Genomic DNA, 15,205 nt, shown 5'->3' with positions numbered 1-15,205 from the left:
TTAAATAGTGGCTGAAACAAGTGTAGGAATCCTACAGAACCATTTTTGCCAAAACTATTGGTGTTTGCTGAAAGGTTCCAAGTATCCAAATGCTACCTTGTTGTGTACCTAGACTTTCAAACATAATTTGATGGAAGTGGTACAGAACATGCTAGTCAGCAAAATTAAAGTTCATGAAATTAAAGGGCAGTTGCAAGATGGATACAAAAAAATGGCTTAGTTTCAGGAAACAGAATGCAGTTCAATGTTTGTGAGAAGATTTGTAACTCGTTTGCTCGTTGCTGTGGTTCTGTTTGCCGAGCTGGGAATTTGTGTTGCAGACATTTCGTCCGCTGTCTAGATGACATCCTCAGTGCTTGGGAGCCTCCTGTGAAGCTCTTCTGTGATGTTTCCTCCAGCATTTATAGTGGTTTGTCTCTGTTTTTGTTATCCATTTTTGGCGATACCCCCCCCCCCAATTTCATCAACAGATGCCTAAGGGAAAGACAACAGAATGAGGACATACCACACTTGCTGCATGAAAAAGATTTTCCTTATGTTGTCATTGTTTCATAAATCTGTACCATCTTATTCTTGATTGTGAACAGTTTCTCCCCGTTTTTGGCGATACCCCTGCAATTTCATCTACAGATGCTGAAGGGAAAGACAACGGAATGAGGACATACCACAACCCAAAGGACTAGCCACGTTACCATACATTAAGAACATTTCTGAACTGACAGCCAGACTACTATGACCACTAGGACTCATAACAGCACACAAACCAACAGCCACTCTCAGACAACAACTCACCAGGACGAAGGAGCCGATACCCAGCATGAGCAAAACCAATGTAGTGTACAAAATCCCATGCAAGGACTGCACAAAACACTACATAGGACAAACAGGAAGACAGCTAATGATCCACATCCATGAACACCAACTAGCCACGAAACGACACGACCAGCTATCCTTAGTAGCCACACACGCGGATGACAAGCAACATAAGTTCGACTGGGACAATGCTACTATTATAGGACAAGCCAAACAGAAAACAGCCAGGGATTTCCTAAAGGCATGGCACTCATCCACGGAATCTATCAACAAACACATCAACCTGGACCCAATATACCGGCCACTGCAGTGGACAGCTGGAACTGACAACCGGAAGCGGCAGAGACAAACCACTATAAATGCCGGAGGAAACATCACAGAAGCGCTTCACAGGAGGCTCCCAAGCACTGAGGATGTCACCTCGACAGGGGACGAAACGTCTGCAACACAAATTCCCAGCTCGGCGAACAGAACCACAACAACAAAATGCAATGGTTAATAGTCCTTCTTCAAACTGGAGGAAGGTTTGGAGTGGACTTTTCAAAGGGTCAGGATGTTAATCTTCATGATATATATATATATGAATGACTCAAATCTGCCGTATTGGGCACAAATTCAAAAATCTGCTGAAGTTAATAAACTTTGAAGTATTGTAAGCTGTGATGAGGATAGCGTACAATTTCAAAAGACACTAATAGGAATGACAAATGAAATTTAATGCAGTGAAGTGAGGGTAGTAGGAATGTTAAAATTCCAGATTCCAATTTGTTGATTATGCAAAAAATATTTATACTAACATGACGCACTGTTAAATCCCAGATATCATCAATCTTTCAAATGCAACGTATACATCATTTTTAAATCTTAGACTCCCTACAGTGCAGATTGAGATCAGTCAGCCCATTGAGTCTGCACTGACCCTCTGAAGAAAATCTCACCCAGAACCATCCTGCCATTCCATCCCTGTAATCTTGCATTTCCCATGGCCAATCCATTACCAATCCACCAAACCTGCACATTGTTGGACTGTGGAAGCAAACCGGACAACCCAGTGGAAACCCACGCAGACATGGGGAGACTGTGCAAACTCCACATGGGCAATCATCAAAGCTTGGAATCAAACTTGTGCCCCTGGCACTGTGAAGCAGTAATTCTTGCCACTGTGCCATATGTCTCCTAACGTTACATTGTCGTTGGCTGTTCTTCTGATTTATATTTGTTCCTAGGAATATTCATTCTCTGGGAAATTCCTTCTTGTGCTGAATGCTGTTGCTGTGGTAACTATTGTTGCTGATCCATTTCAGTTGCTGGGGAGCAGTGGATCTCTGAATTGATGGTCATTCTGTGCTGTGCGCACAGAAATATGATAGATATATTTTGATCTGCTACCTGCAATGAAGGAACAGCTTCTGTAGATGTACATACAAGTTTGTAGTTGCAACAGTATGCCTGGTGATTCACATTTGTTGTGCATGAAGTGGCAGGTGTTCCATACCGATCCTCAGATACTACCAATGCTGACTTTTATTGAGAGTATTGAATATTTTCACTCTGACTTTATGTCCAATGCTCAGCTGTGGCAATGAATTGGCAGTTTTATCAATGTGAAATTGTTTTCTGTTGTTATTTAGTCACTACTCCGACTAAAATAACCTTTCTAATTTTGGCTTCCGTATTTGTCTCCCTGATGGAAGAGTACTTTGGGTGAGGTATGATATTAATATTTGGACTGGACAAATTTTCATGCCTTCGCTAGGTGGATTTCTCAAATCTAGATTTGCTTGATATCTTTATGCTCTGTTTGGTAACTTTTACTGCTGCATCAGCTTGAGTGGGGACAGTATGGAGAATGAAGCATGGTGTTAAATTTCCCAATCCTTCACAAAACATCTGAACATCACTTGTGAATTGATTGCCATTAGCACTCATCATAATGTTTGTCTGGAATGCTATCATTATTGAAATGTATTTTCAGTCATTCCACAATCTCACTGGTAGTCATGGATGTCAGTTGGTCTAATTCCCAGTCAGCAGAATATAATGAATAGGCCCCCTTTCATTCACCTTCGATGGTTTGCATTGCCCTCAATGGGCTTGGCATGTAAGTGATTCAATTGGAAATGTGGGTGATTTACTGATGGTGGTTAATAGATTAGATTCCCTACAGTGTGGAAACAGGCCCTTTGGCCCAACCAGTCCACACCAACCCATTTCCCTCTGAATGATGCACCTAACACTACAGGAAACTTAGCATGGCCAATTCACCTAAACCTGCACATCTTTGGATTGTGGGAGGAAACCGGAGCACCCGAAGGAAACCCACACAGACACGGGGAGAATGTGCAAAATAGATGGAGACAAATGCCATAGGTGAGTTGGTGATGGAAAAAAAAATGTTCAGTTGTGTGTAAGAGAACTTCTGAATATAGGATTTTTTAATTTGAGAGGGAAATGTCTACTCCAAGTTTCATGCATAGTCTGTCTGGGATGACGTGTTATAAGTGGCACTTTTCCTTTCTTGGCTTGGTATTCATTATAAGCATTGGTTGATGCTCTGTTGATGCTTTATCTCTGTTCATTAGGCCACATCTCTTGAATCAGATGACAATTTAAAGGAGAATTTTGCTAACAATTCATGAATCCAACAAATTGTCGCAGTGTTCTCCTATCTGTTAGTCATTGTCTCTTTAGCATAGTTCTCACTTTGCCAAGAATTGTGCAAAGCTTTATCTCTGTCAGTGAATGCAATGTGAAGATCAAATCTTATGAATTTTATTCAGCCATCTTCAATAGCATCCTTTTCTTGTTCAAATTCAGGTTCATTTGCTAAGTGCTTACATTTGTACCAGATTCTGTCCATGATCTGTGAACGCTTCAATTGTATCTGCACATCCATAAATTAGCAAATTGTCCACAAAAGCTTCCATTCCAGGAAGTTCACTGATCATCTCATGATGTCTGTATTGGTGCACTTCTGGAAATGCCAAACAATGTACACAGCAAACTGTGTTTGAAATGTAATTAGAAAACTATTGCTTTCACGGAGCTTCATTTGTCAGTGTCCATCCTTTGCATCCAGGGTAAGAGCTTTGCCTTGGTAAGTTGTGGCAAAATTTCTTCAGGGCTTGGTATGAATTATTGAGGTCTCTTCAAAGCTTCATTGAAATCTTCTGGATATCTGTATTCTCTCAATTTTCTTGTTTTTGTTCACTGCTACTTTGCTGCTAATCAGTTCTGTAGATGTTTTCGTTTTTTTGATTACTATACTCTTTTCCATCTGTTCTATCTTGGTTTTTCAGGATGGACTTGATGACAGCTGGAACTTTCCTGAGCAGATGCTGAATTGGTCTGACACTTTTATCTAATTGAAGATGAAGACAATGAAAACTGGTAAATACATCTTTGTAATACTTTATGATCTATGAAGCAGTCATTGGCTGAGTAAACTGCAAAACACCACACATTCCCTGGCGCATTCAGGGTGACTAGCACAAGCTGTTCACTTGCTTCAGCAGAGACAGATGGGCTTTGTTTCTGGTCTACTAGTTAGAACTCCTGATTTTCACTCTTCACATTGCATTGGGGTTTCAGGTTAATTTGTTCACCTCACTTGAATATCATTCCATCATATATCTTCAATCTTACCTATAAGGCTTTCATTTCTGGGTCACCATCTTGACCTGCTTTGTACAAGTCTGCAAAGCTCATAATGTTGCTTTAAGCACCATTTCTATCTGGCACTTCACATTCACTTGATGTTCTCCTTCTGCAGTCATCTTAGTAATAGTCACAAGACATTCATCATATTTAGACTTGACAACACCAAACTGTTGCATGGTGAAGAGTGATTTATCAGAATTATTGGCTGAGACCTCTCAGGCAGCCATCTCTCTGCTTCTTTCTAGTTAAAGTGAGTCAGCTATTGCAGCCAGAACACTTCTTCCCCTATCATCCCCCTCTCTGGTGTGGATCTTTCTGCAGGTTCTTCTGAAAATATTTCTTCCTTTTTTCCAATATATTGTTCTCATTCATAGAAGCATAGCATCCCTAAAGTGTGGAAGCAGGACATTTGGCCTACTTAGTCCACACCAACACTCCAAAGTGCATCACACCCAGACCTACCCTGTGACCCTATCCCCATAACCCAACATTTCTCATGGCTACTCCACCTAGCTTGCACATCCCTGGACACTATTGGCAATTTAGCATGGCCAATCCACCTAAGGTGAACCTCTTTGGACTGTGGTAGGAACCAGAGTACCAGGAAGAAACCCACACAGAGAAGGAAAGAATGTGCAAACTCCACACAGACAGTCACCCAAGGCTGGAATCGAACCTTGGTCCATGGCACTGTAAGACAGAAGTGTTAACCTTGGGACATCTGTCAGTATAATACAAACCCTAGTCCATTCTCCCATTAACTAACTCTAACTTATTATTGATTATTGACTACCTCAGAACTTCTACACCCTGTTGATAGCCTTCTTAAGTATAGGTTTATCCTCTCTCAACAGATAAATGATATCCTCTGTCATATGCTTAAGACAATCCTATTTCAGATAGTATTATTTGTCTGTTTTCCAAACACAAATGATTCAGCTAATATTAGTAGGGTCACATTCAATCAACATTCTTCCTCTTTCCTTGCGTTCTTATATTGATTAAATACTGTGCATAAATAACATTGTGTTTCTATATGATTCAAAGCATACCTTTAAAGCCTGGAAAATCTCTCTTATATGGCTTTTATGTTCTGAAGTGAGAGCTAGGCTGAAATATAGCAGAGCTTTCCCCAACACTAATAGCAGGGTTGTCACTCTAATTTGCTCCATCTCTTTATTTGGTTCTGGAGCTATTTCATTGTTTTGTTACTGAGAGTAAAAATATTCAAATTTTGCATGATGTTTCCTTTGATTTCAACAAGGACGGGGATTGGAAAATGGCACAGGTGTTTTGACTCACCCAGTAAATCAAACTTGCACACTATTTTTATTCTTCTTTGATGTTGCTTTCAGTGTCTACATCACTGAAACTTCACACATTTTCAATATCATTCTTGATTCCACTTTTCAATGATACATATAATGGTTGATATAATCTGCATACAAAAGCCCTTACAGCAGAGATATAAATCTCATGACTTCAGCAAGTCAGCCTGTAGGCGAAGAACAATTTCACTAAATAAGGAGGAGTTGAATCTGAAGGGAAGCTCGGGATTACAAAATGAGTGGGACAAAATAAATCAGTATGTCAATAATACTTAGATCAGGCAAGTGTAACCACAGAAGGAAAAAATGAATCACTTCATTAATGGTATGGAAATAGCCAATGGTGTCATAGAGTCATATAGCACAGAAACAGACACTTTGGTCCAATTTGTCTATGCTGACCAGACATCCCACTCTAATGTAATCCCATTTACCAGTATTTGGTCCACATTCTTTCCTATTCACATTCCCGTCCAGATGTAATGTTGCAATTGTACTCGCCTCCACACTTTCTTTGGCAGCTTGCTCCATACAGGCACCACCCTCTGCATGAAAATGTTACCCCTGCTTTTAAATCTTTATCCTCTCGCCTTAAACCTATGACCTCTATTTTTGGACTCCCCCACCCTAGGAAAAAGACATCATCTTATCTATACCCCTCATGATTTTATAAAACCTCTATAAGGTCATCCCTCAGCCTTCAACACTCCAGGGAAATCTTTGCAGACTTGGTGATTTTTCATTAGTCATTGCTAAGGAAAAATTAAAATAACATGTGGAATACTGAAGCATAATACAAAAATGACAGGATGCAACTAATAGAAAATCATGCTCAAATGGATAATATTGTTTTGTCAGCCAAACTATTGATATGATAACTACTGTGACTGTAACTCTGGTTGGAAAAGTCAATAAGATATTCAAATAGAAGATCAGATGCAGAATCATGATGCTGCTCGATCAAAAGAAGAATATTTGTAGAAGCTTGGACTATCAGATGATAAGAGAATAATTGGTAAAGTATGCTGATTTATTCTAGTCAAAAGAAACTCAGGCGATTCAAGCCAAAAAAAGGCAAATTGGTGACTAATCTAATTGTAATGTTAAAGGATTAAATTGTACTATCTCTCTGGACATTAATGTAATGCTCAAGGGTTAAGCTCTACTGTTTTTCTTCAAGAAGCTGAACATTCTGGAAGTGGGTGGGCACGACATTCTGTCTCACAGACAGCATGCAGGAATGTGGATGATTATCCACTGTAATTCACACTTCATTTGGGCAGCCATTTACTACTATTCTACTTCTATTATCGAATTAAAATCTCATTCAATCCCTTCCGTTCAGAAATGCTTTCATAGCCATCCCCGAGCCAATCAAATTCATTTGTGTGATCATCCCCCCATAGCTAGGACATATCACACCTACATTGTCTTGGGGAATCACTGAGTCAGGGAATTGTTTGCATAATGATTCCTCAGGATTAGGGCATTTACATGATCTCTGATTACCTCATCCTACCATGTATCTGGGGTAACATGTGATTATGGGGGAGAGTGGCCAGAGTACCTGTGAGCATTACCAACTGACCTGTAGAAAGGAGGTGTGTTTTCTTTGCTCGGGGCCTCATTTGACTCAACTTTGCACACCTGTGAGGAGGGTCAAAGGGGGTCACCTTGCTTTTATAGGCGTTAATAAACTTTAACTGTTTGTAGAAGTTGGTATGTGCAAATTACATCTCATGTGTGAGACCTCAGGAAAGGAACCTAACATAATGAGGTTCTTCTTACAAAAATACCAGCTAAAGAATGAGATGGTTTTTCAGGTGAAATAATGGTGGCAAAAGGCTTTGATTATTTAATAAATAATTAGACTGAATGATATATACACTTGTAGGGAGGAGGATGGTCAGGTTTTTGTAAAGGATTTTCATAAAACGACTTTCACATAAAATTATGCATACTACATAGATATAGATTAATATTGACTATATCAGTAACAAATAGTACCTTCTCAACTATGTAGACAAGCAACATAATCAGTTGACTGTGCATACAATTTGACACTGAACATTCACAATTCATTTAGCATTAGCTGTGAGTGCGATATCAGATTTTTACTGAGAAGCATTTGCAATTTTTGAGAAGATTTGTAGCTCAGGTTGAAGTTCAGGTTGTAAGTTTGCTTGCTGAGCTGGTAGGTTTGTTCTCGAATGTTTTGTCACTGCCTAGGTAACATCATCAGTGAGCCTCTGTTAGAGCGCTGGTGTTCTGTGCCACTTTCTATTTAAATATCTTGGTCTGTTAAGATAGGTGTTATCATTTCTGGTTCCTTTTCTCAGAGGTTGGTAAATGAGGTCCAACTCGATGTTTTTGTTGATAGAGTTCTGGTTTGAATACCAGGTCTCTAGGAATTCCCATGCATGTCTCTGTTTAACCTGTCCCAAGATGGATATATTGTCCCAGTCGAACTTCGTCTCTGTATAAGGATACTAGCGATAGCTGGTCATGTCCTTTGATGGCTCCTGTATCCTAGTGGCTAGTTTCCTGCCCATCTGTCTGTGTTTGTTGTAGTCCTTGCAGGGTATTTTGTAAATGGCATTCAATTTGATGGTTGTTGGTACAGAGTCCTTTAGTTTCATCAGTAGCTGTTTCAGTATGTTAGTAGGTCTGTGGGCTACCATGATGCCAAGATGTCAGAGTAGTCTGGTAGTCATCTCCGAGATGTCTTTGATGAGTTGTAGTGTGGCTAGAGTCTCTGGGCATATTATGTCTTCTTGTTTGGGTTTGTTGTTTAAGAATCGGTGGACTGTGTTTATCAGGTGCTTGTTGTTCTTGAATACAGGCATTTCTCTTCTGCTGCTCATAGTTCCTGGGTGCTGCAGTGTGTTGTGGCCTGTTTAAATTGAGTCCTGATTCAAGTCCGTTTGTGAGAGTTAGGATGATTACTCCTGTAGTTGAGTATCTGATCTGTGTGTGTTGTTTTCCTGTAGATGCTGGTCTGCAGTTCTGTATTGCCTGTTCGTTCCACTGTGACATCTAGGAAGGGAAGTCTGTTGTTGTTCTCTTCCTCCTTGGTGAAATTTATGCCAGTAAGATTGTTGTTAATGATATTGTAAGTTTCCACTAATTTGTTCCATTTCCTGATGTCAAAGGTGTTGTCCATAGAGTGGACCCAAAGTTTGGGTTGATCGTGGGAAGGGATGTTCATTTTAGTCTCTGCATCACTGCTTCTGCTAAGAATCCTGATACTGGTGATCTTATGCATGTCCCATTGATTTGTTTGTAGGTCTTGCCCTTGAAGGTGAAATGGGTAGTAAGGCACAGGTCTACTAGTTTGAGAATGCTGTCCTTGCTGATGGAGTTGGTGCTGTCTGGTGTTTGTGTCCTTGGTTCATCTAGTAGTGAGGTCAGTGTTTCTTTGGCCAGGTTGATGTTAATTGATGTGAATGGGGGAGACCATGGAAGGAGACCATGGCTTTTATCTTGATGTCTTTGATGTATGGTAGTGTGGTTAGAGTCTCTGAGCATATTGTATCTTCTTGTTTGGATTTGTTGTTGAGAAGTGTATTCGTCATTCACAATTGATTTGGATGTTTATGCATTTGTGAAAAATATCAATCTGCATTACTTGCAGTCAAATATGTCTAAAAAAGTAGTTTACCTCTGCAGATGTAGCGTAATTGTAATCTCAATGGTGCACTTTATCATCCATTGAAAAATCTCAGCCAGTGATAAACTGAAATCAGACTTTCAGTAGTTGGTCCTTCAAATAAGCTCAACTAAATCAAACCCATTGGAGGAAAGTAAAAAGGATTTAATTTCAAGGTCTTCCTTTAAATGCTGCTCTAAAAGATTAAGACCATAGGACTGGGATCAGCATGTCCATGGTTTCTTTCATAGCATCCTAAGATATGATAAGCATCTTGTTTATTCATTTAAATTAGGCAACAACAAAGCTATAGTTCGATGACATTTAACTATTGCATTCTCAAAATTATTTCCTTAAGCCAGTTTTTTTACTTTAAATGTGTCAAACAATCAGATTGCTTCAAAAATAACCATAGCTACATAAGATCATTTATTTACAATCAGAATACTAGAAAAGAGACAGATCAGCTCAAACAGAAGAACATGTATTGACTGTTATGCAATTCATAAATCTCCAACTCTGTACTTTTTAAAAGCACTGTGATCGATATTGAATTTTAACAATAGTGTTACACAACTATTTGATAATGCAATAGAATCCTATTTAAGATAAGATGAAAGATGACATTTCAACCTGGTTCTCTGAAAAAGCTGGGTAATCGGTCTCACTTCCAATAATTCTTTCCTTATTGTTGTATAAATGTTTTCTCTTCAAGTATGTGCCCAAGTTACTAATCAATCTGCTTCCATTACCCTGTCAGGCAAATTATTCCAGATAGTAATGACCTGACACATAAACAAGTTCTCCTTATCTCCTGTTTTGTTTTTGCCAATTATTTTAAATCTTTTTGTCAAAATTGCTGTTATTAGAAACACTTTCTCTCACATGCTGTATCAAAGTTCCATATAATTTTGAATGTTTTCATTAAAACTCCCCTCAAAATATATCTGCTTGAATGAGAACAATCACGGCTTCTCTAGGCTCCCCACATAACTGAATCCTCAGTGATACCATTCTAATAAATCTCTTTGTCCAATGGAAATAAAAATAGGAAGACATGTCACCTGTTTTACACTCCACTGTTGTTGAGTTATGTTTTCTGTGGTGTCCCATAGGAACATTTGATAAATTATTCAGTGATTTTTAATGAAACCATTTGTGTACATAAGTTTTACAGAGGGAGGTTTCCTCCCACAGTCCAAAGATGTGCAGGTCAGGTGAATTGGCCATACTAAATTGCCCGTAGTGTTAGGTAAGGGGTAGATGTAGATGTAGATGTAGGGGTATGGGTGGGTTACGCTTCGGCGGGGCGGTGTGGACTTGTTGGGCCGAAGGGCCTGTTTCCACACTGTAAGGAATCTAATCTAATAAGCATGTTAGATGTTTATACAGTCAAGAAATATGTTTCTGAGAAAGTAGTTTTGATATTTCAGGAATTCTAGATATTCTGGAAAAGGTTGAATTATCTAACACTGCTATTTTATTGACAGAAGAAATTGCATGCTACTAATTTTAATAACATAGTTTCACAGTGGTAATGAGACCTGGAAGTTCAGATCATTGTCAAAGGCATTAAATGCTGCTTCAAAAGTTATGGAGAAGAATTAAATTTAGTGGAATCTCCTGAAATTATTTTATGAGAATATAGTCCACAAATATTAACAAACTAGGCTCAAATCTCTTGCTCAACTGTTTCATCGGAGGTCACTAATATATTTTAAATTAAGATAGCAGAGAGAGGAATTTCTGATTAACACTGTATTCTGAAATGCCAAAGAAAACTTCAGATTTGAAGTTCTGAATTAATGGAATTTTATGGGAATGTTTGATAAAATCTTCTGTACAATATGTATTGCAAGAACATTTAACTTGTGATTTCAATGTTAAAGATATCAGAAGTCTGGAATTATTTCATAACCTGAAACTACAAAATGAATTATCTATTTCAGAGGAAATTAAGAGTTTCAAGAAAATAAGAATTAGGAATTACTAATTTGTGAAGGCATTATAGCCTCCAAAGATTAAAATTCTCCATTGGGAGTTGTTAAGTTCACAGATTTGATTACATTTGATGGGGTATTGATTTGTGACAGCTCTCCTTCCTTCATTTTTTGTGAATTACTGCCACTGGAATTGTTTTTGCTGTTATCTGCAGTTAACTTAATTGGTAAGGCCTTGGAGACTTTAGTACTGGCTAGACAGCCACAAAGAAGTCGGAAGAAAGCCCGACGCATCTCTTTGCTTGCCAAAGTGTAGATGATGGGATTCATGCCAGAATTGAGGACTGCAACTGCAATAAACCAATCCTCTTGATACAATATACTACACTTATTTGGTTTACAAGCTACATCAAGGAGCAAGAAAATGAAAAGTGGGGACCAACATGCAATGAAAATTCCTACAACAATCACCACTGTCTTCAGCAGAGCCATCGATTTCTCTGAATTGTTTTTTGTAAATTTTCTGTTTGAAACTTTGCGGCTACTTGTCTTAACCAATATATAAATACGAGCATAAAGTATTACAATGGCCAACAAAATTGCACTGAAGATGCTGATGCAGAAGACAACATATGTTTTGGAGTAAAGTGGCAGGACTGTGGAACAGTCTGAGAAGTTACAGATACAATTCCAACCGAGGATAGGCAAGGCACCAAGTAAAATGGATATCAGCCAACAAGCACCAATGAGGAGGAAAACTCTGTACTTTTTACTAGCATCATAGGGCCGCATTTTTATCATAGTCATGTGTCTCTCGATTGCTATTGCTAGCAAACTAAAGGTGGAGGCTCCCAATGCTACAAACATACTTCCTTCCCTGATGAACCATACAGTTGTCGTGAGGCCAAACGTTTTATTTCCAGACATAAGAATGTTTACTTTGTAAGCTATTCCTGCCAGAAGATCGGATAGAGCTAAATTACCAATGAAATAGTACATGCGATTATGAAATTTGTTGTTTTTCCAAATGGCAAGGAGAACCATAAGGTTTTCAAGCACGATGAAGCTGCAGATGATCAGAAAGGCCACAGTAGTTAGGTCCATCCCATTGTTAGGTTTTCCTTTTTTGTTGAATTTCCCTGTGTAATTATAATGACTCTCAATGAGGTCTGTTTTGACGCACCCATTGCTGATGAGCATTTCAGCTGGAAGAGCGATTAAAGGCATGTTCGTCTTGAATCTTTTTTTGTACTGTTAGACCTTGTCCACTAGATGGAGCTTTGCCCCATTATTAATACAGAGCCTGAAGAAAGCTCGTGATCCATATTGTCAATGCTTCCAGCAAACATTGGCACAGTGCGTGAAACTTTAAAATCTGTAAAATTGAACACAATATTTGATCAATGTACTATAAATTTTCACGATATGCTGTTGACATACAGAACTGATTCCTATTGATCTGAGATAAAGCATCAAAGATTTCTTAAGCAATAAAGTACACAATATTCATTTGAAATGTCCTATTAAGAGTATGAAGACGTTTTGAAATGCCGAGTTCGTTTCATTAAGACAGGCCTAAAACCAGGTCAGTTTTGGAAATCATTGTTTGCATCTAAATGCAGAAAATTCCTTAGGTATGGATAGAGCTACGTAAGAACGAATGATTAATACATGAAACCTCAGAAATTATGGGATTGTTAGATATTTGAATTACCATTTGATTTATTTGCACTAGAGTCACATAGTTTACATCTAACTGCTTGCAGATGTCAGGCAGAAAGAACAGCAATCAACACCAAGATAACCTTTCTTGCGTGATTTTCATTCATTTACAATGTATTATTATATATACCATGTATATTCATAGTTCCATACTCCTAAATGCCTAAACAATTTGTGAAAATATCATGATGAAAGACAGATTTTGCTTGTACGGGGTTTATTTAAATTCTAAGTCAAGACTATTTGATTCAGAAAGTTGCCATTACTTCAATTATCAATTTACAATGAATTTTTTAAAAAATCAGGAAATAACAGAATTATAAAACATGCTTCTTTCTCGTGGCAACACTTGGCACTGATTCACTGAATATTTTACAGTTTGCGTTAAAGGTATGTAAAATAATTAGATCCCCAGCAACCCCCACCACCCCAACCCCACCACCCCCGCCCCAAACTTGGACTCGGCACTCAAATATCCCAGTTAGAGAAGTCAATGGGGCGAAAGAAAAATAGAATCGGATTCAATGAGTGTTGTTCTGTGAGATTCCCGTCCTCTATTTACAAATTCTTGCAGTGAAACATTAAAAGCCTTTGGAAGAAAGTTCATTAGACATTGGGATACTCGCCAAATGTACGTATTTACAGATGTCCTTAATATTGCAAAATCCCAATATTTAAGTAATTATCCGAATGTTTAAAATAAGTTTGTTGACCGTCTTTGTTTTTGTTTTGTAACACTTGAATAGCCTAACAATAACCTCAGATAGAAAAGATAACAAAAACGTCAGGCTCAGTGAACTTTAGAAAATAAAGACTCACCTTTCACATTATTTTTAGCTTTGGAGCCAGTACTTAACAAGTTAGTGTTTAGGTTCGGGGTGGTGCCTAGCCTCAAGTGTCCGAGTTTGCCCTGATCAGAATCGTTTTTAATTGTAGCGTTTTCAATTCAGAAATCATTGTTGCTTCAGTCTCGATACCTTTGCTGTTTTCCTGTGTTAAATTCGCACACCTAATTTTTCCCTTCAAATGCACTTCTTCGAAACTCCTCAGCCACGCCAAGGCTTTCCATTAAACATTCCCTGGTTTGTGTCAGTATTTCTCAATCTTGCTGCCGAGACACCTTTCGCTGTATCAAATTAATTGTGTGTGGGGGGGGGGTGGCATACACTTTTCCGGATCATTGCTTCTTCCGCAGACTCTTATTTTGAATAGCTTTGGATTTCATTCTTTTCAGTTTCAAGTTGCTGTATTTGTTTCGATCATTTGCTGTTCATTCCTTTAAGTAGCCTATTGCAGTTTTCCACTTTTTCTCTGTAGTGTTCTCAGTCCTTGCGAGTGCCCTTGTTGTTTGACTGTTGCAGTTTGCTGCTGTGTTCTTCGCGATTCTCACTCTGCCTTCCAGACTACGAGCTTCCACAAGTGTTATAGTCATGTCAGCCTGGTCGTTCTTGTTGTTCTGCCTCAGAGTTGGCGGCAGGTAACGCCCTCAGAGGGCAGTGTGTGACGTGCTAGTACGGCTCCAAGTTCTGACAGAGAAACCCAGAGTGCCAGGGAAAGTCTGCTTGGAATACACACATACAAACTCAAACAGCAAAGAGAAAGGAAGTGACAGTTAAAGAGAAAGAATAAACCGCTCGTAGATGACTGTGTTACATTTTATTGTGCAAAGCACATAATTTAACCAGGCGAAAAACTGAAAGTCAAAATAAAAAAGTCAACTTTTAGCTAAGATGGTGATAACAATTTGTTCTATATGTTTTATTCATAGCGTATATCTTAAATATTTAACTTGAATTTTATTTCAGATTTGCCCTGAAGTAAAATGCCAATTGCTGTTTTGAGTGACGTTTCAAAGGATTTTAATGGCAATAAGAAGGCATCATCAAACACAGACAGAGGCAATGTGTTTAAAGGGGAGGGGGGCGACTTATGCAGACAGGAATAATAAAGTCTACACAGTTTAGAAGTCTTAAGATATTAAATCTTTTCGAAACCAAGACCATTTCCATGTAATTGTTGACTAATCCTCAGCATTGGCGAAATGTGTAGATATCTTTGAATTCTTGGAGAATGGTTATTTTCCCAATATCCTC

At 38.5% G+C, this 15,205-nt stretch overlaps 1 protein-coding gene across 1 annotated transcript; it reads right to left on the bottom strand.

Moving 5' to 3' along the window:
- Positions 1-5,509: 5,509 nt before the first annotated feature.
- LOC140486983 (sphingosine 1-phosphate receptor 3-like) lies at positions 5,510-14,635 on the bottom strand. Its single transcript, XM_072586289.1, has 2 exons — positions 13,932-14,635; positions 5,510-12,765 (listed from the first exon to the last, which is right to left on the bottom strand). Exon 2 carries the CDS (start codon positions 12,615-12,617, stop codon positions 11,472-11,474), a length of 1,146 nt encoding a protein of 381 aa, XP_072442390.1. The 5' UTR covers positions 12,618-12,765; positions 13,932-14,635; the 3' UTR covers positions 5,510-11,471.
- Positions 14,636-15,205: the final 570 nt, after the last annotated feature.

This window comes from Chiloscyllium punctatum, chromosome 2, assembly GCF_047496795.1.
Source record: "Chiloscyllium punctatum isolate Juve2018m chromosome 2, sChiPun1.3, whole genome shotgun sequence".
Lineage (NCBI taxonomy): Eukaryota > Metazoa > Chordata > Chondrichthyes > Orectolobiformes > Hemiscylliidae > Chiloscyllium > Chiloscyllium punctatum.
Note: the sequence above shows the minus strand (reverse complement) of the source record. Positions and strands in the feature narration are given on the sequence as shown.

Excerpts from the sequence above, each read along its gene's own strand:
- LOC140486983 (XM_072586289.1), bottom strand. The coding sequence starts at position 12,617 with ATGCCTTTAATCGCTCTTCCAGCTGAAATGCTCATCAGCAATGGGTGC.